The 27,910-nt window shown below is 46.3% G+C and overlaps 2 protein-coding genes across 5 annotated transcripts; both read right to left on the reverse strand.

Moving 5' to 3' along the window:
- Nucleotides 1-226: 226 nt before the first annotated feature.
- LOC122786386 (methyltransferase-like protein 24) lies at nucleotides 227-5,700 on the reverse strand. 2 transcript variants are annotated; one of them, XM_044052659.1, is made up of 6 exons: nucleotides 5,194-5,698; nucleotides 3,541-3,639; nucleotides 2,598-2,734; nucleotides 2,138-2,405; nucleotides 1,365-1,681; nucleotides 227-1,259 (listed from the first exon to the last, which is right to left on the reverse strand). In XM_044052659.1, the coding sequence occupies exons 1-5, from the start codon at nucleotides 5,509-5,511 to the stop codon at nucleotides 1,376-1,378; spliced, it is 1,128 nt and encodes a 375-aa protein (XP_043908594.1). In that variant the 5' UTR covers nucleotides 5,512-5,698; the 3' UTR covers nucleotides 227-1,259; nucleotides 1,365-1,375. The 2 variants fall into 2 exon arrangements, with proteins under 2 accessions (XP_043908594.1, XP_043908593.1); XM_044052658.1 differs by having other exon boundaries at nucleotides 227-1,681; nucleotides 5,194-5,700.
- A 2,554-nt stretch (nucleotides 5,701-8,254) lies between these two features.
- On the reverse strand, nucleotides 8,255-27,859 carry ahdc1 (AT hook, DNA binding motif, containing 1). 3 transcript variants are annotated; one of them, XM_044052245.1, is made up of 7 exons: nucleotides 27,649-27,859; nucleotides 26,586-27,196; nucleotides 15,557-15,748; nucleotides 14,000-15,345; nucleotides 12,168-13,882; nucleotides 9,985-11,737; nucleotides 8,255-9,092 (listed from the first exon to the last, which is right to left on the reverse strand). In XM_044052245.1, exons 4-6 carry the CDS (start codon nucleotides 15,227-15,229, stop codon nucleotides 9,991-9,993), a joined length of 4,692 nt encoding a protein of 1,563 aa, XP_043908180.1. In that variant the 5' UTR covers nucleotides 15,230-15,345; nucleotides 15,557-15,748; nucleotides 26,586-27,196; nucleotides 27,649-27,859; the 3' UTR covers nucleotides 8,255-9,092; nucleotides 9,985-9,990. The 3 variants fall into 3 exon arrangements, with proteins under 3 accessions (XP_043908180.1, XP_043908182.1, XP_043908181.1); XM_044052247.1 differs by lacking the exons at nucleotides 26,586-27,196; nucleotides 27,649-27,859 and adding an exon at nucleotides 21,396-21,552; XM_044052246.1 differs by lacking the exons at nucleotides 26,586-27,196; nucleotides 27,649-27,859 and adding an exon at nucleotides 21,087-21,347.
- Nucleotides 27,860-27,910: the final 51 nt, after the last annotated feature.

A 27,910-nucleotide genomic window follows, 5' to 3' on the forward strand; every position in this document is an offset into this window, starting at 1 on the left:
AATTAACGGTTGTAAACATCACATATTTATCTACAATGACTCAACAACTGTTATTTCAGATACAACTTTCAGATAAATGAATAGCAGATATATAACTGAAAATGTATCTGTAATGACAAACCTAAAGTGTGCTCATCAATAGTATTGAGACACTGTTTGTTACAATGTTGCAAAAGTAATGACACAACTACAAAATATACACAAAATAAAACAAGTACATTTAAGATAAACATATGGTATTTTTTAATTCACATCAACATACACATACCAAGCACATAATATATGAACTGAAAAACAAACACAATCATTCAGAATATTTAAAAAACAACACAAAGAAACCTATCAAACAGAAACAAAGCAGGCGTACATAGCAAAACGTACCTAGTAAACAAATCCTAACTCTCCCATTGATCATCGACCACATGTCTCATGAGTCAGTCTCTCTGAAGTCAAGGATTCTGCTTTTTGGTCCATAAACATCTTGAGAATAATACATTTCTTATCAATATTCAAGATTCAAGATATTTTTAGTGTCATGTCAAAGTACCTGGGAACAAAATACTGTTTCTCACAGCCCAATGTGCTGGCCTTAAAATAAAAGAATAAAAAATGAGCCACAAATATATGATATGACAAGTAATAGACTGCATTTATTTGATCTACACACTGTAAACTGTAATATATACTGTATAGCTATTTTGTTGCCAAGGATGATGGGTGTAGTTTGGAGACAGACATGTCATTAGATTATGTCATTAATAAAGGTTCTTTGGCTTGACTAATTGGTGTATAAAATGTACATTAATGATTCCACTGTTTCCTTCTTTGCCTTATACAGTACATAGCGCAGTGCAAAATGTATGTTATTCACAGTAGGCAGGCACGATCAGTCTCCAAATAATTAAAGCTTCTTTTTTATTGTAAACATTGCACACAAAAGGCCGACAGAATCATTGTCGCATCATTGTTTTAATTATACATTCAAAATATTGCTACTGCATAAGGAGCGACACGGTATGATATGATATTGATAAAAACATTGCAAATCTGTGATTCAACTACTGAAAGACATGAAAATAAATGTTAAGTGTTGGTAAGAAATCTGTTTGGTATATTTAAATGTGTTATTATATTATATCATATCATATCATATTATATAGCCAGCATTAAACACACCCGTGTTTTCCTGTAAGCGGTCATAAAAAGACAGATCCGTTCATCTCCACTAGAGGGAGATGTCATGCCAAGAAAGCATGTGTCTGAAATGAAAGTGGGGGTAAAGTTAATTTCAAGAAAACACTAGTTTCTGTTCCCTTCTAGTGTTTGTTTGCAGTCCTCCACAGAGTCCAGGCATGTGTACTCACCTGTGCCCATGTCAATATCTCGTGTTGACCCAGCTGAGAGTGTAGGAGCTGCGAGCATGTCCAACTGTTCGTTTCAGGACACTGTGACCGTCTCCTGCAGAGCTGTGGACCAGCTTCAGTCCAGAAGCCTGGAGACCCTGTAGAACGCTGAACCAATAGCAGAGCACTTCCTCATCAGTTCCTCCCACCTCAAACCCTGCCCATTGCAGATGCACTGTAGCAACCAGATGATGGACACTCTGCAGAGTTCCTGACTCAATCCAGTTCTGGAAAACTCGCCACTCTGCACTGAGCAGGTCAGCGTACAAAAAGTGAACCTACAGAGAAAATACAAACAAAACAAGTACATAACTATTTTGCTCACCAAGGCAACTCTTATGACTTTGATATTCAGAACGACTCATGTCATTGTGTCTGAAAACCGAACAAATCATTTTCTAGTCCTTGACCACAGACTTAATCCAGTGTATTAATTAATATTTCTTAATGTAAATATTGGAGCACTTCAGCGGAGCATACACTCCAACTGTGTGTATGTAGTTCCCTCTGGTGGCTGCAGGATGCAACTGGGCCACTGTGTGATTCACTCACTCACTGAAATTGTTGCCATGGCAGCCAGGGATGGCGCAGAGCCCTGTTGCCATGGGAATGTACAAGTAAGAGAGCTTTCCTGGTATGTTGGGGAGAAACAACTCTTAAGGTATGTTTGTTTGGCGCTGTTTCTCCACATTTCCATGTGTGTGAGTGTGCATATGTGTGTGTGTGTGTCTTACTGTGTGATGTCCCAGAGCTGCCATGATGTCTGCCAACGTTTGCGAGACACTACCCAGGTCGCCTCTTGCCTTGTGCTTGCGCTTCCTTGCAGCGCGCCACTCCAGCCACATCTTGTGCTGGCTGACCACACCTCTGTCACCATGGTTACTAGCCAAACTGTTGCCAAGGGGACCGGCAGATGCATTGGTGCTGCTGGGATCAAAACTGTGCACTTCACACCCCAGCCCAGACACTGTCTTTAGATAGTCGGCATCTCTTCCATCCATACTGGAGAGACAAAAGGCGAGCAGAGGAAAAAAAACAGACAGAACGTCAGGGGAGCTCCGAGGTAGTTTGGAGAATATTGTGTGCATGATTAAACATGCATTGCATTTATTTGCATTCCAGCTCTGTCAGCATCAGGAATGCATAGGCACTCACAGTGACACATGCTCATAGTTTGTAGACATATGGACGCACCTGAAGGAGTACGCCACACACGGTCTGTCTGCAGCAGGAAGCAGCCAGGCCTCGGCACACAGCAGCCAGTGGAGTGACTCTGCAGGAGGCTGTGAGGCCTGAGCCTGAGCTGGACATATAACCCTGGAGCAGTTCAACTGTGTGTGGACAGAGGTAGAGAAGGAGAGGACTTTGTGATGTACTTTTAACTTTCATTTACATGCACAATTCTATAAATGTTCATTCAACAAGAGTAGAGTAGTGATTTTACTTTGTGACAGATACAGGACAAAATCTACCACAATGCACCAGGTTTGATTAGATATGTAATCTTCCTCTCATTCTCCTCAGCACTTGGTGCAGCAACAGAAGTTTTAACTCTTGTTTGGGAGTTTCCAGCCTGGAACTGAAAAGCTTTACTCGCTCCAGATTTGGCAGGATTGTGCTGCCAGCATATTGACAGTGCCTGACTGATCATATTACTGCTATGTTAGCCCCCACACTGGAAGTCTGCTGTTGTAAAAGTGAAAAAGTGGACTGAGGGAGAAGTAGTAGTTGAGAAAGTGAAGTTTTATTGATTACTGTTAAGTCTTGGCAAGCTCTAACTCCTGGCTACGGCATCCGTGCATCCCTGATGACTGAGAGAATAGCCTGAGACTTTCGAGCACAGGTTGCCAATATTAGGATCGTGGACTTCTCATAGGGTCACAACATAAATTTGAGGGGGGGGTCACTTGATGATTGCAAAGACAGATAGGGAAAGTGAAGTATTTTCTCCAGTTTTTGTTTTTGCTTTTATTTCTAATAAAACAATGATAGTTTCACTTCCTCTTCAAGGGGGAAACTTTTGCTTTCACTGGACAACTTTGAAATTTAAAGGTTCCCAAGCCACATATATAGAGTAATGTAAGTGATACCTAACTCCATTCTGATTTTGTTGATATATCTATGTTGTTTCACCTACCTGTGGCCTGGTGATGTATGCAATGAGACGACCGAGTTCTGCCGTAAATGACGGCTTACCGGCCGCCCACGGCTGCACCTCCACTGCTCTGGATCCAACCTGGCAACACAGACACACATATTGATACTACAGTGCAAGGATTACCATTAGATTCATGGGAATGTGTGTGTGTGTGTGTGTGTGTGTGTGTGTGTGTGTGTGTGGGGGGTGTTGAATGAATACTAAGAGTTCCTGACACAAACTTGGGTTTGCCTGCACCCCCATGCCCAGGTATGAGTGCGAGTGCTGAGGGGGTCACAGGACCTGACCTAAGTCCTGCTGGTAAGACACTTGCCTGAGGCACTGTAACGTGCAAACACACAGCCAAAGAAAGCCCCCCCACTCGACTCACCACTGAACCCTGTGGTCACCATGGCAACCTCATTGGAGAGGAGGTGGGGAGGGGTGATGATTCACAGAATGAGTCAGAGAGTTTAGCCTTGGGCAGAGAAAGAGACAGTGAGAGGGAAAAAAAAGAATGAAAGAGAGTGCAGGGTGAGGAGTGCGAGGCAAAGAGGGGACAGATGCACCCACACTCAAACACAGGTGAAGGCTGCGGTGTTATGGGTGCGACCAAAGGCCAAAGAGAGAACAGCTGTCACCGCTCTCTGATCTGGGGTCAGTGCTGTGCTCCGCTCCACACTCACCTGTTCCATCTTGTCTGGAATAATTCACAGAGCTGTGCATCAACGGCCTCGGGATAGTAAACAAAGTGAATGAGGAGACATCAGCATCTTTGTATCAAATCTATGTGTGGCATTAAAGTAACGGTTAGATGTTTTACAGTATGTGAGCCCCCCCATGGAGGCTCACATACTGTAACACCTAACAGAACATGTTGACAATATCTTAAGAATCTGTGACTCTTTGTGACTGTAAACACAAGTGTGATTCACTCCTGCACTAGAGTTCATCAAGAAAACCAGCAATGTTACACCACGGCACACAGGAGTTGTTAATCCACTGCTGCCACATCAGTGAATTCAAATGTATTATTTTGACAAAAACGTTAAACATGAGGCAGCAGTAGACCAGTGGGGCCCAATATTACAGATGCTGTCTGCGTTAAGAGTTTTCCTCTCCATAAGCGTTCATTATAGAGACAAAGCAAAGTGTAGGTTAATGTCCGAGCACATCTGTGAGAAACAAAGATCCACAGATACTCAATGTAGACAGCATCCATAATATTATGGTTCCGGGCTTTGATTTTTGGAGAGGTGGAAGTAGACATGACTAGAGATGTCCAGGAGAAATTGGTGGGTGATGATTGATCGCTGTTTTTAGGACATTAAGCTACATAAAGCTTCTACATGTCAAATGAACCATTTTAGAATATCCCTACTGGTCTACTGCTGCCTCATTCTGTACATGTTTGTCAAAATAATACAGTTGAATTTACTGATTTGGCAGCAGCCATGTTTTCAGTGAGGTCGAGCCTTCATATCTCAGCCTGGCTCCCAGCACTGGGTGCGTGCAGAGTGCAGTGAAGTCAGAACCTCATAAAACCACTTAAAAAAAAAAAAAAACATAAAATATCCCAATGTATAATAAAAATCAAAATAAATAAATGTTAAGCGTAAATAATGTAAAAACCTGCAGACCTGCTCAGCTCACCTGTATTTCGTTCTCATCCTCGTAGGCTCGTGTCCCCTCCCTGATCCCTTCTCCATCCTCCTCCTCCTCTTCCTCCAGACGCGGTCGTAGGAACGGAGTTCCCCACCGGCGCGAGCTCTTCTCCGGTTCGATGTTGAGAACAGAGAAAGCGACGGCAGCGCCTCCCTGCTCGTCGGATCCCAGACTTGCGGCTCGAGGTAACCGTGGACCGACGACGAGCAGCTGGAGCGCGACGAGCAGCGGTGGGATCAGCAGCAGCAGCAGCAGAATCCCCGAGCGCAGGGGAAGCTGCTGGTAAACGCGTCCCCAGGTTCGCATACCTCCAGCGTGGCGGCACCGGGGAACATCTCCGGCGCTGTGCCCAACTTTTTTTCCCTGCAGGGCAATGAGGAAAGTCCCAGCTGAGACCTCCCCTAGTCCTCCTTCCTCCTCCTCCTTGTTTACCCCCAGGGGAGAGCGGAGATGAAGAAGCGCATTCCTTGGCCAAAATGTGGCCTTGTTGACACAGTGACCCCAGTTTTATTTAGAACATGACTAAGGCATCTGGTTAAAATGTAAACCCTGAGAAGCCAGTGAAGACTTTAGATGGTAGAATATTTTCCATGTTACGCCACAAATAAAGAAGCGGAATAAGAAGAACAACCTCTTCCTTAGACTAAAAGTAAAGATCGGGGATGAGTCTGGACAATACTCAGTATCGGTACTGGATCGATACAGGTCTATATCACTGGATCAAATATGTTAAAAATCTGATTTGATCCAAAAAAAAAACTTACATTTCTCAATAATGCTTCACTAAACTCAGGCTGTAAAAATGTGAGATTTTATTTCTTCTTTATGGGGAACACAATATTTCTTTTACAGTCGGGACATTATGTTTTGAAATGGCTGTTGTTTAAAATGGGGCACTATAAAAGATTCATTTAAAAACTGGACTGATATCAGAAAAGACAAAGTGGTATCAAGCTATTATTGTAATGATATTGATAAATAAATATTAGCGGCAATAAAACTCACTTCAAATGGGAGTTGTACGGTGTGCAGATCTTCTCTGTGATGATGATTTTTCATTGATCCAGCGCACCTCTAAATGTTTGTACAGGAGGTGTGTGTCCACAAATTAAAACCAGAAAAAAGAGGGTTGGACATTTACACACAGGCCCACTGTTCTGTTCTCTCTGGGGTGAATAAACACAGACACTCCTGCACTTATTTTTAGTCCTGCATTTCTGCAACTACCCTCAGACTACCCGCATTTACGAGTTTATTCCACCTTCTATTTTGGCGTTATCTGTCTAGCCCTATACTGTTTTTGTTATATTAATAAATATTAATTTGTTGATAATATAAATATATTTTATTAAATACCACATCCATAAATGCTAAGTCAGAGAAACATGAATCACTGCTTAAACCCTTTTTTTTTGTTTAGTTGTTTTACATACCTGATGCCTTGTGGTAATTATTCAACCCAATAGTTCATTAAGTAGTTAAATCAGGCCCCCTGTTGACCAGCGGCATTAAAATGCTGCTCACGCATGTAAAAAGATCCATAATCATATCATGTAATTTATTTAAAACAGATAGGGGGGCTCCGACTGCATAATGAATGCTTAAAGGACATTCTGATTATATTATTTCCATCCTTTTACTTGCAATGGTGCCTTCTTACATTGTGGTGTTTCTGTTTTTTGTTAAGAAAAAGATCTGAATAGTTTTCCTCCCACTGGTTTTGATTTAAAAAAAAAAAAGGTTAGGATTTGTGTTATTAAACGTAGTCAGAGTATGGGATCGAGTCCAGCACGGAAAACTATCTTTTATATCGAAATGAAACGCGGTGATTATTTTTAGTCATAATAAAGGAGAGAAGTGTGTAAGAAAGCTGTTGCTCTGCGTCCTCCTCCTCCTCCTCCTCACTGTCTGTCTGTCATGTCGTTGACAGTTTGCGTCTTCTTCCACCATACAGTGGAATGTCACAGCCAATGCATTTCCCCTGGCCATGTCTGAGTCTATTTAGTCAGCCTGTTGACAAACTGTACACAATATGCAGCCAGTAAACTCCCCCCATCTGCTTTCTCTCTGTGTGGCACACACACACATGTTGTACAGTTTGCTGTAGTACTGCAAGATCCCAAATGAAGACACATGCTAAGGACCCTTTCTGTCAGCTCTCTGGTACCGCCAGCCTGTACCCTGCATAGCTTCAGTACATTTCCTTATTTGGATGAAGAATCTTGCAACACTACATTTTTGTGCATTTTGTTTCAGTGGCTTTAAAACCTCTCTGACACTCTTTTCTGATTTCCTGAGTCTGGTTTCTTTCTTTCTCCTCCAACACATCCTCCCCTGCTCTCTCTCTCTCCCTCCCTCTCTATTTCTCCCCAACATCCATTCCTCTCCTCCCCTCCCTTTCATTCCCTGTCGAATTGTGTCCTTGACTGAACTCACTTGCTCACAGTCCCAGACAGCCTAGGCAAAGCCCAATACTCAGGAAAGCTCTAAAACACACACATGCACACACACCTTAATCCCTTAAAGAAGCAGTATGCTACAGACAGGCTTACCAATGGCAAGAACAGAATGTGTATTTAAATATTTTGCACCTCAGATACATACATGATATGTAACAGACAGATATACAATTTTTTTTTCATCACAAAAACCACCAAACAACACAAGACCACAGAAAAAAGAAGGGAGAGAGTGAAAGAAAGAATGAGGCCCCGTCAAGATGTTGGTGTCTGGGGAGCTCCACTCCTTTTGACCCCATTGGCAAACACACACACACACACACACACACACTCGCTCGCTCTCTCACGCACACACACACATATGCACACTTACACACAAATACATGCATCATTGCAGTCACGCAAACACAACCTCCCCGATCTCACATTTGCACACAGAAAACAAAAAGTCTCTTTGGGGCCATTTTATATGATGTCTTTTTCCCTTGTAGTTAAAACAGCAAAACACATGATGCTGAGTCTCCATGCTGCCCCATCCCACCCACCCCCAACCCCACCCACCCCAAACCAAAAACACCCCACCACCCCCCACCCCCAACCCAACGCAGAGCAGAGACACCATGACAGAATGCTGAGGAGGGCACGTTGATGATGGACCTTCAGAGTGACGAGGGGGCCCATGGCGTGGAGCTGGAGTCGTATGTACAGATGCTGGTATTTCAAGAGCAGGAGCTGTATTAGTCCACTTTTCTCTTATGGGACACAACACAAGGAGTGCACAGAGCAGGACATTTGCAAGGCTCATGGTATTCAAAAAAGTGGATTTTGGGCTCAGATGTGGTTCAGATTAGAGCACAAGACAGATATGCAGTGTTGATGAGTTAAGTGCAGAACACGGTTGCTGGTTTAGCAAAAGAAGGGGAGATGGGGGAGGACAGAGGGAAGAAAAACGGAAAGAGCGATAGAGCAGTGTGATCCCAGTTTGTCCACACTGCAGATGCACAGAACAGAAAGATTTGGCAAGATACAGACTTCTGGGAAACAGAGTCCTCTATGTACCACAACAGAATGAGAAAATAGGTTTGTCTGTGTCCATCAGCGTCTGGTTTTCATCTGTCAGCTCCTCTTGGCCATTCCCTCATTCCAGTGTGAGTGAGTGCACACATGATTTTATGCGTTCATGTTTAGGTAGTGAATTGATCTGCACATGCGTGTCTGTATTTGTGTGTGTGTTTATGTATGCGTGTGTGTACATGCTTGGGTGTTTAAGTTGTGGCTGATTTTGATTGTCATTGCTGGAGAATTAAAGCTCTACTGTCCAAAGCTGGCAGCTAAATTCTCACCCTTCGTTTCACAGTCTCTCATAAAGAAGTCAAAAAAAGAAAAGAATAATGTTTGCAAATCTGTAAAAGCTTGGACTGAATGAACCTGAAAGACAAAGAAAGAGAGAGAAACAGATGAAGAAAAATTGGTGTTTTTGACACAGGTAAAGAAGCACAACTATAACACTTTTACAGTATTCTATCGCTCGTCACATTTTACATATGAGCAGCAATATGCAAATATGAAGTCCAGAAAAAGCAATTCAAAGTCTTTTTTTGGAACGCAGTTGTCTGAGCTATTGACACACTGTTGCATAACATGCTGGGACGAGGACAAGAAAAAACAGATTTAGCCACTTAGAAAAGGCTTACCTAATAAAATCTATGCCCTCTTAAAGCCATGATATCTTAAGAATATGCCGCTTCTTATCCTCGCTGTTAGATCGTCTTTTCCAGCCAAAAACAGTCTGCTGACTGCTCACACACAAAGTCCAAAGTCAATCGAGAAAATCAGTAACTTTAGATCAGAGTTGTTGATGCAGTAAGTGTTCATTTGTAACGTCTGTGGTGACACAAGCTTAACAAACAACGTAGCAGTATTGACTTTGGTGCAGAAGAGTGAGCGGTAACCAAACCTCTGTTTCCAGCTGGAAAAACAGCGACGAGTCGCAGTAAACATATTCTTAAAATATCATAGGCATGGATTTTATTTGATGATCCTTTTGTTGAGTGTCTAAAATCAGCTGTGTCCCTGCCTGCAGCCATGTTAGTGCTGACAGTGAGTCAGCACCGCAAACCACCACACTTCAGAAAACCTGAACTTTCCTTTTAACCCTGGCCTTTTGAAATATAAATGATTGCTACCAAGCTTTTCCTGTGTTATTTCACATTTCATTTACTAATATTAAGCATTGGACTGCTCACAAAACATACTTTCAACATACTTTTAAAGCTGTTAAATTAATTTGTTCATAGGTATGAAGGTGAAATAAACTCACCTGCTGTTACAGGCTGGTGACATTGAAGCTGTCGTCATTGGTTGGGTCCAGGAGCTGACACAGCACCCCGCCTCCCTGAGCCACCTGGGAGGGGTAACGGTGTCCCATGCCCTGGTAGGATTGGTGGGACAGGGAGAAGCCACTAGTGTCCTCCTGATGGGGTGAGGAGTCCAGGGGAGGTTTGGGGTAGGAGAGAGGAAGGAGACCCTGGCGATGGCCTGTGCTCATAGGGTGGGGGGTCAGATCCCGCTTGTGGGTGCTCATGGTGGAGGGAGGGCTGCGCTCCTCATAGAGAACAGGTGTTGAGTGCGAGAGGAGACCGGGGCTGGGGTTGGAGTGTGTATGGGACGGGAGGCGAGTGTTGGCGTTGGTGTGTGTGTTGTGGTGCGGCTGACTGTTGGTGTGAGTGCTTGTGTGGGTGAGTGCGTTGCTCTGGAGGTGTGAGTTGGAATGGGCGTTGCCATGTGCGCTCAGGTTTGCGTGTGGCTGTGTGTTGTGATGGTGTGTGTCGTGGGGAGTCTGGATTATTTGTGAGTGTGCGTTTGCATTTGGGCCAGCGAGGGGATTGCCATGTGAATTTCCATGTGGACTTGAGTGTGGGTTGCTGTGTGTGTGCATGGCTGTGTTTGAGTGTGCGTTGTGTGAATGCGGGCTAGGGCTCCCGCTGTGCGATGTCTGTCCGTACCAGTAGGGGGAGCTGCAATAGCTCGGGGAGTCATACTGAGAGAACGGTGGATCTTTAGGAGGGGGGCGATTCGAGGGACTCAGTGCAGTGCTGCAGTGGGGTGTTACCCGTGGTGAGGGAGAGCAGGAGGGGGAGAAGGTCCTGGATGGGACTGGGTGGTAGGACTGGGGTGGAGGCGGGGTGGGCTTGGGAGGGTAAGGGGGAGATGAGACGCTGGGCGAGAGGGAAGAGGAGGACTCTCCTGGGTATAAAGCGGGATATCGTTCCTCAGAGGAAGGTGTGGAGGGGTGGGCTGAATAAGGGGAGGGGTACTCACAGGGGTCCTGGAGGTAGCTGGAGGCTGGTGCAGGATTGGGAGTGGCCAGGGGAGAGAGGCTGCTACTGTCACCGCTGTAATAGTCCAGAACCTCTTGGAAAAGCCCAGACCCTTCTGGAACTCCAGCAGACAAAACCCCCGTTGCTCCGGATGTAGAGACAGCCTTGCCCCTGCCTTTAGCCCCCGATGGCCGCTCTCTCTGACATGGAGACAACCCCCCCCTACCTCCTCTAGACCCTCTGCCCCGTCCACTGCCACCTCCTCGCTTAGGTCCCGGAACAGGTGTTGGTGAGGGACTGGATTGGGAATCAGAGAGTAAAGCAGCGACCCCCTCCTTTTCCGATTGTGGTTCAGTCCGTTTCCTGCGTCCACGGCCAGGTTTGTTGGTTCCTCCACCCTGGAAGAGGACGCTCTGGCTCCAGTTATACGAGGGCCCTGAAGCACTCTCATGCCAATCCATCATCAACTTCTCCAGGCTGGACAGACTCGACTGACCCCCGTCTCCACTAACAGGAGCAGCCTCGTTCTGTTTGTATGTGCCACCTGTAGCAACCGGGCCTGTGGCGGCAGAGCTAAGATGTGAAGAGTCGTTAGAGGACTCAGACAGACTTTCAGGAAATGGTTGTCGCTTGGTCTTCTGGGGTGTGTAGTTCGAGATATCCAAGATGTCTTTGGACTCATTGGAGCCATATTCACTGTAGCCATGATACTGAGGCCCAAAGCCATCTGTTGGCCAGCCGCCATATCCATGTCTAAGAAAAAAACAGCAGCACAAATTACAAAACACACAAACATCATTAAGCAACATAATTGTACTTACAAAATAGGTAATGTTTTGCTGAGTCTTGTTGCACTTCCACCAGACATGAATAATAAAAGGATAAACCTCTAAATATGGGTTCTGATTAAGTATTACTATGCTGTATTACACGGGGTTAACTAATGTCAGGTATTGACTGTTAATTAGTACACAGTGGACATCTTAGAATTTAAAATATGTTGCAATGAAATATGTATTTTGAGCAAATCACATCACTTTGATGCTGCCATATTAGTTTGAACGTCTCTTTAATAGAAGAAAACATTTAATAATGTATTCATGATAAACACCATGTCAGATTTTGCGAGAGAAAGCTACTCCAGTCATTTTTTAATAATCACATGCTGCCACAAGTCATTTACCTGTAGCTCCACTGACTGGAGCTGAACTGTTTGAATCCTTCTGGAGTAGGGGAGGAGCTGAATGGGCTTCCTCTGGCCATAGACATATACCCTCCTCCAGGTGATGTGGGTCCTGCTGTCTCCCCCCGCACCATGGAGGAATGACCTGTTGCAGGATATCCACAAAACCCCCGCTTGGCTGCCTGGTAGCTAGAATAACCAGCCTGACCAACAGGGTTTCCCTTTCCACTGCTGTGTCCGGACCCATAAGCAAAGCTGCAGTCTGAGGATCTCTGTGACACTGCAGGAGAAGAGGAGGAGTAGCCAGAGGAGAAGTGACCATAAGAAGCAGGGTGGGGGGAGCCAGGGGAGTGTGAGAGAGATGGAGGAGTGGATTTAGGATAGGTACAAGTGGTGGGTGATGTTTGGGCTAAGCTATTATAGCTGTATAGAGGCCTGGCTGAGGAGCAGTGTGTTTGTCCTGAACCCTCCACTACAGAATTTGCACCCTTAGAGCACCACTTGGAGAATGCAGGCGCCCAGCTGTGACCAGTAGCTGGGCTGGATGGCTCATAACCAGTGGAGGATAAAGCTTTGCGGGCTTCTGACTGCGACATGTCCATCAGGTCTGATGAGTCGTCAGAGTCAAGCAGAGACCGGAAATATCCAGCAAAAAGGCCTTGTGAATCCTCCCCGGCAGGCCCAGCTCCTCTGCTCCCTCCTTGACTGTTGTAGTTGCCCCCCCTTCCAACCTCACAGGAGGAAAAACCCCCCCTTGGAGAGCCACAGAGCTGAAACACACCCAAACCTTTCTCCTTTTCCATTCCCCCCTCCTCCCCCCATCCACCTGCCCCATTGGGCCAGTCCTGCCCCATGGAAATTCCATCCCCTTTAAATGCACCATTTTTTTTCATCCGTCTCCTCCTGACTATTTTCTCTCCACCAGGGTCAGTTCCTACAACACCCCCTCCTCTACCAACCCCTCCCACACCCTTCCCCCTTTTTCTAGGTAATCCATGCTCAGACATGGGGCTCAGTTTCCGCTTTTTGCCTATAGATTCAAAGAAGTCACTGAAGGTGCTCTTATTGCGCTCACTGCCTCCGATCCCTCCTGCTCCACCTCCACCTCTTCCAATGCCCCCTCCTCTGCCACCCCGTGGACGTCTGAACCCAGTGAGCCTGTGGAGTAGGGTTGATATTCCCGGGTTTTCCGAGGGTGTATGAAAGCTTTCTGGCTCACTGGGTGTCCAGCACCGAGGTGGAGAGCAGCGGCCAGTGGTCGGTGGCTGACGGTTTAAAAAGGCCAGTTTGGACAGGACATCGCCATATTCTGTTTTCACATCATTAGTGTCATTAACATAAGACGGAAGAGGAGTAGGGAGTTTAGTCCGCCGCCGCCTCCGAGGCTTTTTGGGCTGGTCTCCATTACCACTAGCACCGCTGGTGTTTGGAGGCTCTCCCGGTATTGCTGGCACAGCCTGCTTAGGTGGTCGCCCCCGCCTGCGTTTGAGAATAACAGGCAGCTCTCCTGGAGGGAACATCACCATGACACTCTTCCCGTTGTTCTTCATGCGGAGGAGAGCAGTCGGCTCTCGAGCTGCCTCGGAGCCCTCCACACCACCGTCGTTCCCCTTCTCTGTTCCTGTAACGGTCTCCATATTGGAAATCTTGTAGCTCTTCTGTCTGCGGCTGAGACTGACAGGTATACGAGGCACCTTGACGACAATCCGTCTTACCTGTAAAGACAAACGTAATTTCCAAATTGTCAATACATATATCTCAAATAGTATATGACACTGTATCGTGTATAATAAGTATGTACTACTGTGATAGGTAAAGATAAATTAACTTACACCAACAAAACGTCCACATTTCTGGTTATTGGGAGGACATACCCCTAACCCAGCAACAGGTTCTTCCTTCACAGTTAGCAGAGATGCAGGGATGGCGGGTGGGTTCACAAGTGGTGGATGTGGGGTAACACGTTGAGACATAGACTGTGCTGCCTGGCGCCGTTTCATTACACTTTTAGGGGCTGCTTTATGAACAGGCCTTTCAGTACCTTTCAGTGCAGGCCTAGACCTTGATTTGGGTCCAGGTCGATGCCCAATCCTGGGTCCCGGTTTATGTATCGCTTTAGGAGCAAGTTTGGGTTGAACAGTTAGAGCGAGTGCAATGTCTGTTGGGAAGGGAGTCGGTGGGAGAACATCTTTTACAGACGGACGTTCTTCTTTCTTTTGAACAGCCACCTCTTCATCTTTGACCTTCCAGATCTTCTCCACTAACGCTTCTTTCTCTTCCTCTTCTCCCCTCTCCTTCACCACTCTCTTTTCCCCATCCTCTATACCTCGGCGGAGTCGCGAGGATTTACGCAGGTGACAGGGGAAGCGAGGACGTCCAGAGCTGCGGAGTGCATACTTTTTCTCTGACTCCACAGGAAGAGGAGAGGAGGTTGCGGTCCGGTCTGGACAAATAGGGACGGGACAAAAGGTTGAGGAGATGTCCTTCACCTCTGTGTGGACTGGGGCTGCCAGCTGATTAATGGAGGCAGGATGATTGCCAAGTGCCAAAGACAGGGGTTGAGGTGAGGGTGTGTGTATGGCCTCTGGTGTGAGAGTTCTGGGGTATTCCAGCCCGACAGAACCTGTGTGTGAATTGATATCATTGTGTCCACAATTGTCTATGTGTGCGTGTGACACTACTGGTGCTTGCACACCTGGGTCTATGTGTGTCTGCATGTTCCTTAATGTCTCTACAAATGTACGTGTCTCAGCAGAGGTGTGAGTTTCTGTCAGCCTCCGTCGACAGGTGTTGTGCCCCAGCGTTCTCTGCAGGTTAAGGCCGTTGGCCAGGGCAGAGGGAGAGGGAGAGGAGGTGGCAAAGTGGTCGGACGTCACCTGTGCCAGTCCATCTCTGGAGGGATCCCGGAACTCTGCCTGGAACCCAAGCTCCCTGGTCCAGAGGTCAGGCCCTTCAAGCTCCTCCAGTCCCCCCACGCACCCTTGTTCCTCTGCCTGATTCCCACCACAGCCCGCTGGAGCCCCAGATTGGCCTGAACAAAGGTGATCTGACAAGCCACTCATTCAGTGTGTGGTTTTAGTGAGGAAGGAAAAGGAGGGATGTTTTTCTGCTCGGTGTAAACGAGTGTATCCTTTTCGTAGCCGCCTTCCTCTAGCAACTAGCAAGAAGTTTCAAGGACCTAAGGACAGAAGTGGAAATGAGGGCTCGTTACAAAGCATCGTGCGTGAATACAAACAGAAATCAAACATTTGGAGCATGTGGATGGAATTGTGGTTGTATGGAATCATCAACTTTTTTTGGCAATGGGCCACAAAACTAATCTGTAATGCACTCTACTCTATTAACTGTGCCACCCACACAGCAGCATTACAACATTAGATTACATTTACCGTTTATTTTCTGCACGGATGGTCGCTTTTACCAAATAGTTGTGGTGCTGATTCTGATTTTGATTCAGAGTTGAGCCTCACTCTGTCTGCCTGACTGGCTCTGTTCTGCAGGGGATCATTGGGTCATCAATACTGCAGCGGAGAGCTCACATACTTCTCCCTCTCCCCTCTGCTCCTGTTTGCCCATGATTGCTAGAGTAAGAGAAAGAAAGACAGGCAGACAGACAGACAGAGTAAGGGACAGAGAATAGATGGTGTTGGGAGAAAGAGTGAGAGGGAGAAAGGAAAAAGAAAGGAGGGTGGAGCCGAACAAATAAGAGATTAGTTCATGATGTCACAGCGTGCATTAGACAGAGGAAAATCAGTATTTTGGTGAGAGCTGCACCATCTCGCATCAGACGCAATTATTTTGGAAGATGACTTGCCAAATGAAATCTAAAAGTCTAATTGTAGGAAGCTTTTCATTTTTATGGCAGCGGGTTGTAAATACACCAGAGCCACTTTACTCTCCTCTGTTGGGATTTTCATACACACTTTGGACTATGAGTGATGCACGAGTGTGTATGAGTGAGCTCTACCACATTTTTTCAATCACACCATACTTGAGTGAACAGATGTATGTATGCTGTAATATTTAGGAATGATAGTGAACACACACACACACACACATGGAATTGACTTCCACTCATTTGGACAGTTCAAACAATGCATTATCCTTACCCGTAACCACAACCATCTGATGCCCATCCCTAACCACAATTCAAATCTTAGCCCTAAACATAACCAGTTCCTCAGACATTAGGTTCAGGTTCATTAGGACCAGGTTTGGGTCTCCATGAGGATTACGGGTCCTTACAAGGTCAGTGTTTATGCCGGTGTTAAAAGGTCCTAAATAGGTAACAAACACAATCAAACCCCCTGCACATCACATTTTAGCAACACTATTCAAGTGCATTACAAAGCCCTTGACTTGGAGGGCACAAGACGAATGAGAATGTGTGAATAAATCACAGCCACCAGGGGGAGGCAGAGAGGTGGTAAATAGAGAAGTGTTAAGAGGATGGAGAGATGAAGGTGACAGAAAAACAGGAATGACCGGAGGATTATTGCAACCCAGAGCAGAGGAGAAGAAGGACGGACAGCCAGAAGAGACAGAATCTAGTGAAATCTGGACTACACGTGCAGTCAGACACCACGTGACGGCACGTGTGCACAAGTCCACGCACAAATACCACAAGCGTGCGTGCCACTGTTGCACGCATATGCTCCAGCACTGCTCCAAACTCTCCACACACAACGCAATCCTGTCCATCGTCAGATCTCTCTAACTCCTTTTCCAACATATGGCTCTGATTAGTAGGGTGGGAGAAGGACAGAGAGAAAGAGAGGCGAAAAAGAGAGTGGAGCGGGATGAGGACACTCAAATTATTGAGTGAGAGAGAGAGTGATAAAGCATGAGAAATGCCAGGAGAAAGATGAAGTTCAGGTCGGTGAAAGATGTGCTGGAGATAGGGACAGTGGGCACACAGACCCGAGACAAGATAGAGAGAAAGTTGAGCGAGGTGAGAGGAAGAAGAGGAGGTGGAGGAGGGAGGAGAGGGAGAGTTTTTGCTGTAGCCGAGTTTGGGGCTGAACACATGGAGCAGAGCAACCTCAACATTCTGCTGCTCTGAGGAATGACACAACTGGGACAGACAAACATGGTGATGAACACACGCACATACACACACATACTCTCTCTCTCTCTCTCTCTCAAACAAACACACACACTCACTACACCTACACACTTTCTTTAACCCTCTCACCCATTCGCTTCCATGCCAGTGCTGTCTTCTTCCCTCCTCTCTTCCCCTCTCTCCTTTCCTTATTCTCACTTTCCTCTTGTCTAATTAACAGCATTCATTAATTAAGGCTCCATCTGACCGGTGTGTGTGTGCGTGCGTGACTGTGTATGTGCGTGTGTGTGTGTGTGTGTGTGAGAAAGAGAGGGAGAAGAACACATGCTTTAATTAAAAATTGCTGCACATGTACACACACACACACACACACACACACACACACACACACACACACTTTGATGCGTACCAACACACAAAGACACATGCAAATATGCCATCACAGCTCAATCCTCCCACACACTCACACATCCATTTGCACATAAAGACATACATATCACTAACACACACACACACACACACACACATATACAGTCATGCACAGTCACACACAAAACAAAGACACACATGCAAATATTCCTCTACTGTGCTCTGCAGGGGGCTTCCTGACAGAGCTTAGATGCCAGCCTATCAAACACTCCCACTATGATTCATTGTTTAAGCAAATACTCCATCAGCCGCCCTTCCAATATATTCACCGTCATACGTAGGAAACAGCGTTTTTTGGTGCATTTTACTGAGAATGGCTCTGGGGCTTTGGAGCACACAGTGGCAAAGTACTGCCTCTGTGAAAACAGTCGACGGTGTGCATTACTGCTCCCATACGATGATCTGTTGACTGTATGACCGATGTCGGAAAAGTTTGCTTACTATACATATTTAATCCATCAATAAAAGTTGTTTTTTTTTTTTGTTGGTGGCGTTGCTGTGACTTTACAGGAAAGATAACAACACAACATGCTGCAGACTTTGTGTCTGTGCACGCTGGTGTGAAGTCAGAGACGATAAAACCAGTTTGGACAGTTGCCCTGTTGTGCATAGTCTGAGAGGAGCGATGATTCTGTACATAGTAGCTGTACAAGCATATCTATTCTCTTACCATCCACAGTGTATATCTCACTGCCACAAAGGCTTGCAGACTCACAGGCCTGCCAGCAGCAACCCTCACTGAGGAACTAGACCCTGTGTGCATGTGAGTGTGTGTGTGTGTGTGTGTGTGTGTGTGTGTTCCTGTGCGCGCGTATACGTGTGTCTTCCTGCGTGTGTTTGTAAAAGCACTCACTGAGCTCTAACGGGTGTGCAGTTGTTGCTAAGAGACAGGCAGCAGCACTGAAACAGCATGGGGCTGTATGGGGGGCAGAGAGAGAGAGAGAGTGGAGAGACAGAGAGAGGTAGTTAGGAGAGGGAGGAGTGGGTGGGGTGGTGGTGGTGGTGGTGGGCAGACTCCACAGAGAGGTTTAGACAGATAAGAGGAAGAGAGTAAGGGAGAGAGAGAGATGGAAAAAATGTATGGGAGACCAGGAGGGGGTGGGGGGCGGGGGAAGTGGGTCAGGGGGTCCACAGAGACTGAGTGACACCACGCAGAGACTCAGCTACCATCAGTGGCTCATTCCTCCACACCACCAGAGTCGTGATGCAACCTCAACAAGAGTCCAAACACAACACACCTGACAACAAGCGTCTCTGTCTAAAATCAACAATCACAAGTTTGATGAAGACAGTAAAACAAATAACAAACGAAAGCAGTTGATTGACGACCCGTTATCCGGTGATTTCCAATCAGAAATGTCACATTATACCCCAAATGCTAAGCATCAGTCGCACTAATTTGTCAATGAAACATCACTGTTTAAATACTATTTTAAAGTACCAGGCACACTGTCTGAATGTAGTCATCAAATCCAAAGACATTTGCATTTATTTGATCAAAAATAAAACATTGTGACAAAAAGAGCATTATGGTGAAACTCTGCAGTGCTGCAGACATTCTGGGTGAGGTATAATCAAAAAATATTGCTCTTCAGATGAGAAAATATATTTTGTTTTTTTAACGGATTCCAAAAAAAATGTTAAATTGTAATGATAAGACTTTTTTTTGGCACACATCACAGTTAAGATGCAATTCCAGGACCAATTTTGAATTGAATTCCAGTCACAGTACCGGTTAAAATAATCACAGTATGATTTGTTTTTGACCATACAACGCAGCTTTGAATCGTGGAGTAATTTCTCATTAGCTTTAATTGACTTGATTAAACACGAGTCGTATCACAGACAACAAGAAAAACCTGCACTTAACATAACCTCAGAATGATATGATGACATTTTGGATTTGACAACACTGTTTTTCTTCGGACTTTGGAGGGAAAAAAATCAATATAAACTTGAGCAAAGTAGTGAAAGTTTTAATTTCAAATACATGAAAAAAGGCAAAATTGAAGTTATGAGGTCTCGCCTTAACCACAAGGACGCCCAGCAGGCAGTAGCAGCTAAAATTTAAGCTCATCCCAAACTCTTCCAATCAACAGACTTAGGTTGTTTGAGAGCTTGAGGTGTTGTAAGTGTGCCAAACGGGGCGAGGAATGTTATACAAGCAATCATATTGCTCTTTTGGGACAGACATGCCTGCACACACATCACCACCAGCAGCCCTTCAGAACAGAGGTGAACCCTGGGCTATGGTGGAGAACATCACCGGGCTCACGCACGATGCACGTCACTCAGACGGTCCCAACAAATACACAAGCATACTGTAAACACACGACCCTCATCCCGAAACCCACCCACTCTCCTTCACTCTAACCTCTCCTCTCTCTTTCACCCACTCACATCCCACAATCCTGCTCTCCCACCTTCAAAACAAAACAAAAAAACACCACCACCACCACCACCTCCCCAGTTGCAGGAAATTCCTAATGATCTCCATCATCAGTGTGCGCAACGTGTCTCCTGCCAAGACCAAGCATGTGCGTGCACACACACTCAACACAACACACACACACACACACATACTCGCACTGAAAGCATACAAATGAAGAGAGACCAGCCCATAAACCATATGTGTGGACAAACAAAAAGGCAGACAGACGTTCAGACACACATCTAACATAAGCGGACTTCACACACACACACACACACACACACACACCAGATACAGTGGTGGCTCTGCCAAGAATGCACACAGGGGAGCCGAGAAAGTAGCTCCAAACATTAGACCACATCCAGGCCCTCCACACCCACTCCCACTCTCACCCTCATACCTCTGTCTCACTGTCTGACTGTTGTTTCTGGAGGAACCTACATGCTGTAGTTATTTTAAGGCAAGGAGGACTGTATTACCCCCTTCACCCCCCCCCCTTCATATCTCCTCCTTACGGTTCCCTCTCTCATCCACACATGCAACTCCCGTCCCAGCCTTTCTCTCTGCCACAGCTCACACTCACTTCTTCAACAAACCCTCCCTCATCTTCAACTCAACCTGACACTGTCTATCCTCTCTCGTTCTCCTGCGGGCACTTTCCTGGCACTGCTGATGTCCGCCCCACTCCCTCCCAGTCGGGTCATGTGACCAGCCACACCAGTTGAGACGGTACATGGTGACATACAGCTCACGGACACACGGGGAAATGTAGAAGATGAAACCGAGCACTGAGGTGCAAACACAGGAGCGTTCCCACTTAGAGTTCACTCAGGTGTGGACAACGCACGCACAGACACTCAAATGCAAAGCAAAGACGCGCAGTCCACGTAGTCACGCTGGCAAAAACTCACTTACAAAAACACACACATGCAAATGTACCGCACACACAGAGGACACACAAACCAGATGCTTGGCCCCCGACACACACTCAGACCTTGAGGCCAGTGTTTTGGAGAGGGGCCTCAGTGCTGCGGCCCTGACTTCCTGACTCCTCCTTCCCTCCTTCTCCTCTCTCCACTCCTGTTCCACAGTTGCTGTGGGAGACGCTGCTGCTGCTGCACCCGTTGCCAAGGAGAAGGCTGCTGGCTGTTTGAACAACAATGGCTGCCTTGTGAACATTCCAACTGTAGGTACTGACAGCTCATCAGCCCCAGCCTCAACACACACACCTCTCCGAACACACACACACACACACACACACACACACACACTGCTCACATTACACACTGACACTACACTGTACCTTCCCAGTTCTTGGCCTCAAGCCTGGATGAAGTGACACAAACAGAAGCAGGTGTGCGCACACACACACACACACATCTGCACACACTCTTAGAAATTATGACTTTTGCTGGGAGGATAAGAAACCCTTCAGTTCCTCACCATCTACCTGCATCTCCTTACCCCCACCCCACACACACACTCACACACACACACACACTCAATGCGCAGTGCATTCATCCATCTTCTCCCTTCTCCCCGACTACTCTCTGTCTTTCTCTCTTATCTCTTTCTCTCTCCTCCCCCTCCACAGCCTTCTGCTTTCACTCTCTCACTTGCTCTTTACTTTGCTCATCCCTGCCTCTCTCTCTCTCTCACTCCCTCTCTGTCTCAGGAAGTGTGTGTTCTCACTCTCTCACACACACACACACACACACACACACACACGGAGGACACACGTTCACATGCACAATCTCTTTCTCTCCTGGAAGGGAGCGAATCTTTACGTCCCTTGGGGGCAACACTTCCACAGAGAAGGAGGGAAAAGGGAAAGAAGAAAGAGAACTAGAAACAAGGGTGAAACAGGCAAGGGAGGAAGAGGAGGAGTAGGAAGGGAGGGAGGGAGGGAGAAAGAAAGAGAGGAAAGGGGTGAAAACTATATTTGCAGTGAGGGTTTATAGACAGGCCCATTTGAGCTCTTATTATCTTTTCATATTGACAGGACGACATTGATGCTGGACAGTTGAGACAGTGCTCAAGTCAAATTGGGTGGTGGTGGTAGTGGTTGTGGTGGTGGTGTTGGTGGGGATGGGATGGAGGGAGAGAGGGAGGGAGGGAGGGCTGGGGGTGTTGAGGAGAATCACTAACAAGTCTCTGCTTATCCTCTGACTCACTGTTTTCAACACACATACCCAGACATACTCACACACTGCTACAAACACAGATAACTCTGACGCACGAGCGTAGAGAAAATCAGCCACACTGTACATGTGTAAGTATGTAAATGTGCAGATAGGTACAGTAAGTGTGTGTGTGTGTGTGTGTGTGAGAGCGCGATGGCGAGTGAGTTTTGTGTGCCAGACACTGAGAGATGCTTTTCTGCGTAAACGTCTGTATGTCTGCGTGTTTTCCCCATCTCTCGCTCCTCTTTAATAATTGAGCTGATTCTGTCCAGCTTGTTATGGAGGTACACAGCAGCTTCACACTCTGTCTTTCTCTCCCTCTCATCCCCTCACCAGCTCCATCTCTCCCTCCTCATCAGTCCGTCTTGCAACTCTCCCTTCATTTGTCACTCCTCTTCCTCCCTGACCCCCCCATCCTCTCACTCTCTATCTCTCTCCCTCCGTTGGTCCCTTCCACAACTCTGTCCTCTCCCTCGTTCTTCACAAATCCCTCCTGTTCTTTGACCTCTTTTCTTGCCTCTTGCAGTTGCACCTCCACCCCCTTGGCTCTACAGCATCCCTCCACCCTGCTGCCCTCCATCATACCTCTCTTCTTGCCTCCTCCACCGCCCCTCCCTCCCTCCCTCCATCCTCTGGAGGTGAGAGGTCGAAGCTTCCTCTCCACTGTCAGACTCAAACCGGCTGCAGCCAGCCTTGGGGGGATAAGGGTGAGGGGGGTAGGTGAGTAAGGACACATAGGGAAGAAGGAGAAAAAAAAGAAGTAGCAGTACATAGGACAGAATAAAGGATATATACATGTGGGGGGGGGGCGTTAAAGCATAGGGGAGGCAAGAGAAAAGAGAAGAGATGTCTTCTATTGAGTCAGTGCCATTGGCGCGGAGGAGCTGTTTTATGAATGTATTGTGTGGGAGGTGACAGAATGGAGCATACAAACACTGTTTACACTAAATGGTCGACGTGTGTGTGTGTGTATGTGTGTGTATGTGTGCGTGCGTGTGTGCATCTGCTTGTATTTGTGTGTGTTTGCCTGTGTGTGTGTGTGGGGTGTAGCTGAACCACATTTACCTGCCAGTGGCGGAAGCTATTTCACTTCAGGTGATGATTAGATTAATAGGAGTAGTAAAAGACAGTCCCCTTCACTCCAAGGACAAAGTAATGGCTAATTATTTTTTTTGCCAGTAGCTCATTTCATAGTAAAAAAAAAAAAACACATCCCTAAAAAAATATAAAATAAGTCTTTTAGTGTGTGGCGTTGGTTGTTTTTTGTTTTTTTAGAGAGAACGTTTTAGTTCAGCTCACATCTCTGATTTTCAATAATTATCCACCCCCCCAAAAAAAGGAAATTGATCATTTGCATCACAATATCAAACTTTGCACTTAAAGCCATCTGCTGATTACCTCGATGCCGTTATTAGAGGGAAGCTCTAAGCTCTACCCAACCAGAGTCTGTCTCTGTGAACAGATGCAAATGCTGTGCCCTAAAATCAATGTTGGGAGGCTTTTGAAGTGCTGTGTAATAATGGCCTGACTCATTCACAACACTGGTGTAAATTCCCTTTCACTCAATGGCAGTCACATATCTGTTGTGAGGAGTTCAAAGATGAATACCAGAATGATCGTCAGCTAACTCTCTCTCTCTCTCTCTCTCAAATAAAACAACAAAAAAAACCTGTAACCCTTTGTTGCATTTGACAAATCTTGAGCTAAAAAGTTAAATGTGTGTAATGAGATGTTCTGTGTTTCAGTATCAGAGTTTGACAGACACAGTCTCTCGTGGGATAAATCCTGTGATTTACATCAAAGGTTAGCAGGTGGCATCATTAAGTCTGGTCTGTTAGAAGTGATTTTAAACTTTAAGATCAAATACTTCATGTTTAGATCTGATACATCCATGTACAGGAACGTATCTAAACTTAATTCAACAGGTTGCAGCGTCTTAAACTTCCTAATGCAGCAGGAAACCAGTGGAAGTCTATAAATACTCTGTCAATCAATGCAATATGTGTGTGTGAGTGTGTATTCCAGGTATCACACATGTTGTGGAGACTTCAATCATATTATGGGGACAAAAAGCAAGTCCCCATGACGTAAATGACGACATTTTTAAGGTGAAGACTTTGTTGTAGTTCAAGTTAGAGTAAGTCTCCAGGAAATAAGAGTAAGTCAATGTAATGTCCTCTAAGGTAATGGAGACCAGACTGTGTGTATGTGCGTGTGTGTGTGCGCATACATAAATAAACGTCCATTCTGTCGTCTCCATCTCCATGACGACCTACATATCAAGAGGATGTCTAACGACGGCGAACTCTCACGCTGATAGGCAGGGAGAGAAAACAGATGATTGGTTGATCTGTTAGCTGTCACATCAGTGGGGTGCATCTTTGTGACACACACAAACACAAACACACACACACACACATGGACACACTGACTTCAGCACACACACACCTACTAACAGCAGCATGCCACAGAGAAGGCTTTTCCACAGCACACACACACACACACAGGTTTGCACATCTATTCTTCTGAGGACACCGCACTGACAAGCTTCTCTAAAGGCTCTGAAATGTATGTGTGTGTGTGTGTACTTACAATTCTGACCTCAGGGCCAGTAGCCACGGAGGAGGAACTGGTTAAGTTTATGGCCAACGTTTGAATTATGGTTAGGTTAAGTTTAGGGTTAGGCATCAACTGGTTATTATTATAGCTTTGTTTAGAATTAATTATTCTGATTCTGATTTGAAACAAAAACCTCATCCCGAACCTTAACCCTTACCAGTCGATGCCTAACCCTAACCCTAACCACAGTTCACATCTTAGTGAAACCAAAAACTTAACCAGTTCCTCCGCCATGACGACTACTGGTCCTGACAAGGTTAGCGTTCATGTCAGAAAAACGTCCTTTAGAGGTAACAATTGCATGCACATGCACACGCACACACACACACACACACACAGAGTGCTTTCAGAGCTTTGAGACGAGATGTGGCGTGTTAGGTGCGCTGACCCTGCCAATGAGGACAGGCGGAACATCAACGGAGCTACAAGGCCGTTGCTATGACAACTGGGCCCGCTCTTACAGGTAGGAGGCACAATATGCCTAAGCTGTTATATGTTCACATTCTGTGTTCACACACACACACACACACACACACACACACACACACACACACACACAGGGCCATGCACTCAAGACAAGTCTGACAAAGCGGCTGCATGCCAAGGTAAGGCCATTTCCTTTTCATTCCAGCATTCAGGGGGTTGAAATTATTCATTATGTCGAAGTGGACCTGCCAATAAGAGAACTCACTCCTCAGCCAGCAACTGGGGGGGGTGAGACTGTGGATGTGTGAGACAGACACACACAGAGAGACGGAGAGACAGACAGACAGACAAAGCATCACTCTGCATACCAACAGCACCTGCACTAGGGCAGCAGCCTGTGCACGTCTCCGAGGGGCCCTTAAATAACGAACTGTCACTGCCCAGACACTGACATTGACTTCCCTCTTTCCCTGTCCTCTCTTTTCAGTTTCTCATGTGCTCTTTCTTCCTTTGTCCCCCCCCCAACACCACCTCCTCCCCCTCTAAACCACAGACAAGAGCTGATAATCACCACCATGAGTACGCTGTGTCTCTCCAGCTCAGCGGCCCTGTTGCCACTGCAGGATGTGCTGCTGCTGCTGCTGCTGCTGCTGCTGCTGCTGCTGTGTCCTGTCTGACTGTCCTGATGGCTCAGTGAGGGCTGATGGGACCTGGAAACCCAGGGAGCTGGAGCCTGACTCAGTGTGTGTGTGTGTGTGTGCGTGCGTGTCTCCTCCTGTTTATATGTAAAGCAAACATCTGTTCATCATGAGGGGCTCACATGCAGTCACACCTCTGGTATGTAAATACATTATTAGAAAAGTCACATCAAACTCACCCACACAGGACTAATCTATAGAGACACGTGTGTGTGTGTGTGTGTGATACCTGGGGAGGAAGTGTACACTGTTGCCTTACTGTACTCACTGATAATGAGGCTAAAAGGTGAGAATTTTTTGTGACATACATCAGACACGCAGGTGGGGTACACGCAGGGTTCACTGCGCGCGCCTCTAATCTCATTGCGTGTGTTTGGACATCATCAATTAGGATGTAACCACACGCGCGCGCTTCATACCTACAGTAAAAGCTCAGATGACCCCGCAGCACGAGTAGTGCGCATGCAGACAAAAGTCAGTGAGAAAGGTATCCAGAGGTGCACTGCTGCACAACTGGCACATTTTTGTGGTGCTGTGTCGATACAAAGACGCCGCTCTCGCACTCACCAGACAGACAGAGAGAGTGGAGGCTCGCGCTGGCAGCTGGAGCTGCTGCGGTGTCAGAGTCAGTGTTGGCTCCGGCTGTCGGCGGCGGTGCTTCGCTCCTCTCCTCGCCCGGGTCACGCAGCCGTTGCGGGGACGGCTGCAGCCGTCAGCGCGGCGGAGCATTTCCCCGTCATCTGGTCCCCACGCCTCGGAGGGACACAGTCCTCCCACATCAATGTTCAGCGCCGTGTGCTCCCGCCGTCTCAACGGAAAACCCGCTCACATCGATATCTGCACCCACAAAAGACGGGGAGGCAAAAAGGGAAATAGTGAGAAATTGTAAAAAATTGGTGGCAGGGACGCTGGTTCACAATCTTCTGCCCAGTTCAGGCGCTGACATGACCGCGCTCGAACCCTGTCCTCCAGTTTCGGTGACAGGCGCGGGACTCCCCACTATGCGGGAGGCGAAAAGCGACGTGCGCCCGTGCGTCTCTGCCTCTGCAATTCCAGGTCTGTCTCTCGTGCGCCCCAGTCTCCGATGTGCCTTTCCAACGTGCCTGACTGTCAAAACCATCCGGGCACCCGTAGCTGGCCTCACGCTACACCCCTGGAACCATGGGAACAGTAGTTCACTGCGGATAAAAAATATATATATATAAAAAAAATAATAAATAAAAAACGCGAGTGTGAATGAACTAGATAGAGAAGAAAGAGAGAGACTGAAGGAGGAGGAAAAACAGAGTGGGTTGAAAGAAAGTAGTTGTCTGGGTTACCAGTTACACAATGAGATATTTTATATCAAAACCCAAACGTATATAATATTTGATGACACTCCAGACCTGCTTAGATTTATTTTATTGAGGTAAATGTATTCATTCAATTGTTTGTGTAACTGAATAAGAAAAAAAAAAAACAGAAATACATCAACATATTAACAAATAACTAAAAAGGACAATGTCCATTCCAGTGCATTTGTGTTTTCATCTTGTCTTTAATTGAGATGAATGTATTGTGTGCAACTATAATTAAAGGCGTACACTGTGTGTAAATGAAGCTACATTTTTTAGTTGCATCTGCACCTTACCTTTCACTTCCTGCGTGTGTTGGAGAACATACGTAGCGTCCAGTTAGCATCAAACCTCAGAAGATGTCACGTATAAAAACCATGGTGGTTCTTAATGGTGGCCTCTGTGGCGCTGACCTGGCTCATTCTGGGCCTAATGAAGAACAACAGCTCATACAGTCAACTTATAATTTCACCTAAAATCTACACACTTGACCTTTAATACAGTAAACCAAAAAAGAGTAGTGTTTTTTATAAACGCCCAACAGCAGCATTATTGTTG

The sequence above is a fragment of the Solea senegalensis genome, linkage group LG20, assembly GCF_019176455.1.
Source record: "Solea senegalensis isolate Sse05_10M linkage group LG20, IFAPA_SoseM_1, whole genome shotgun sequence".
In the NCBI taxonomy this organism is placed as follows: Eukaryota; Metazoa; Chordata; class Actinopteri; order Pleuronectiformes; family Soleidae; genus Solea; species Solea senegalensis.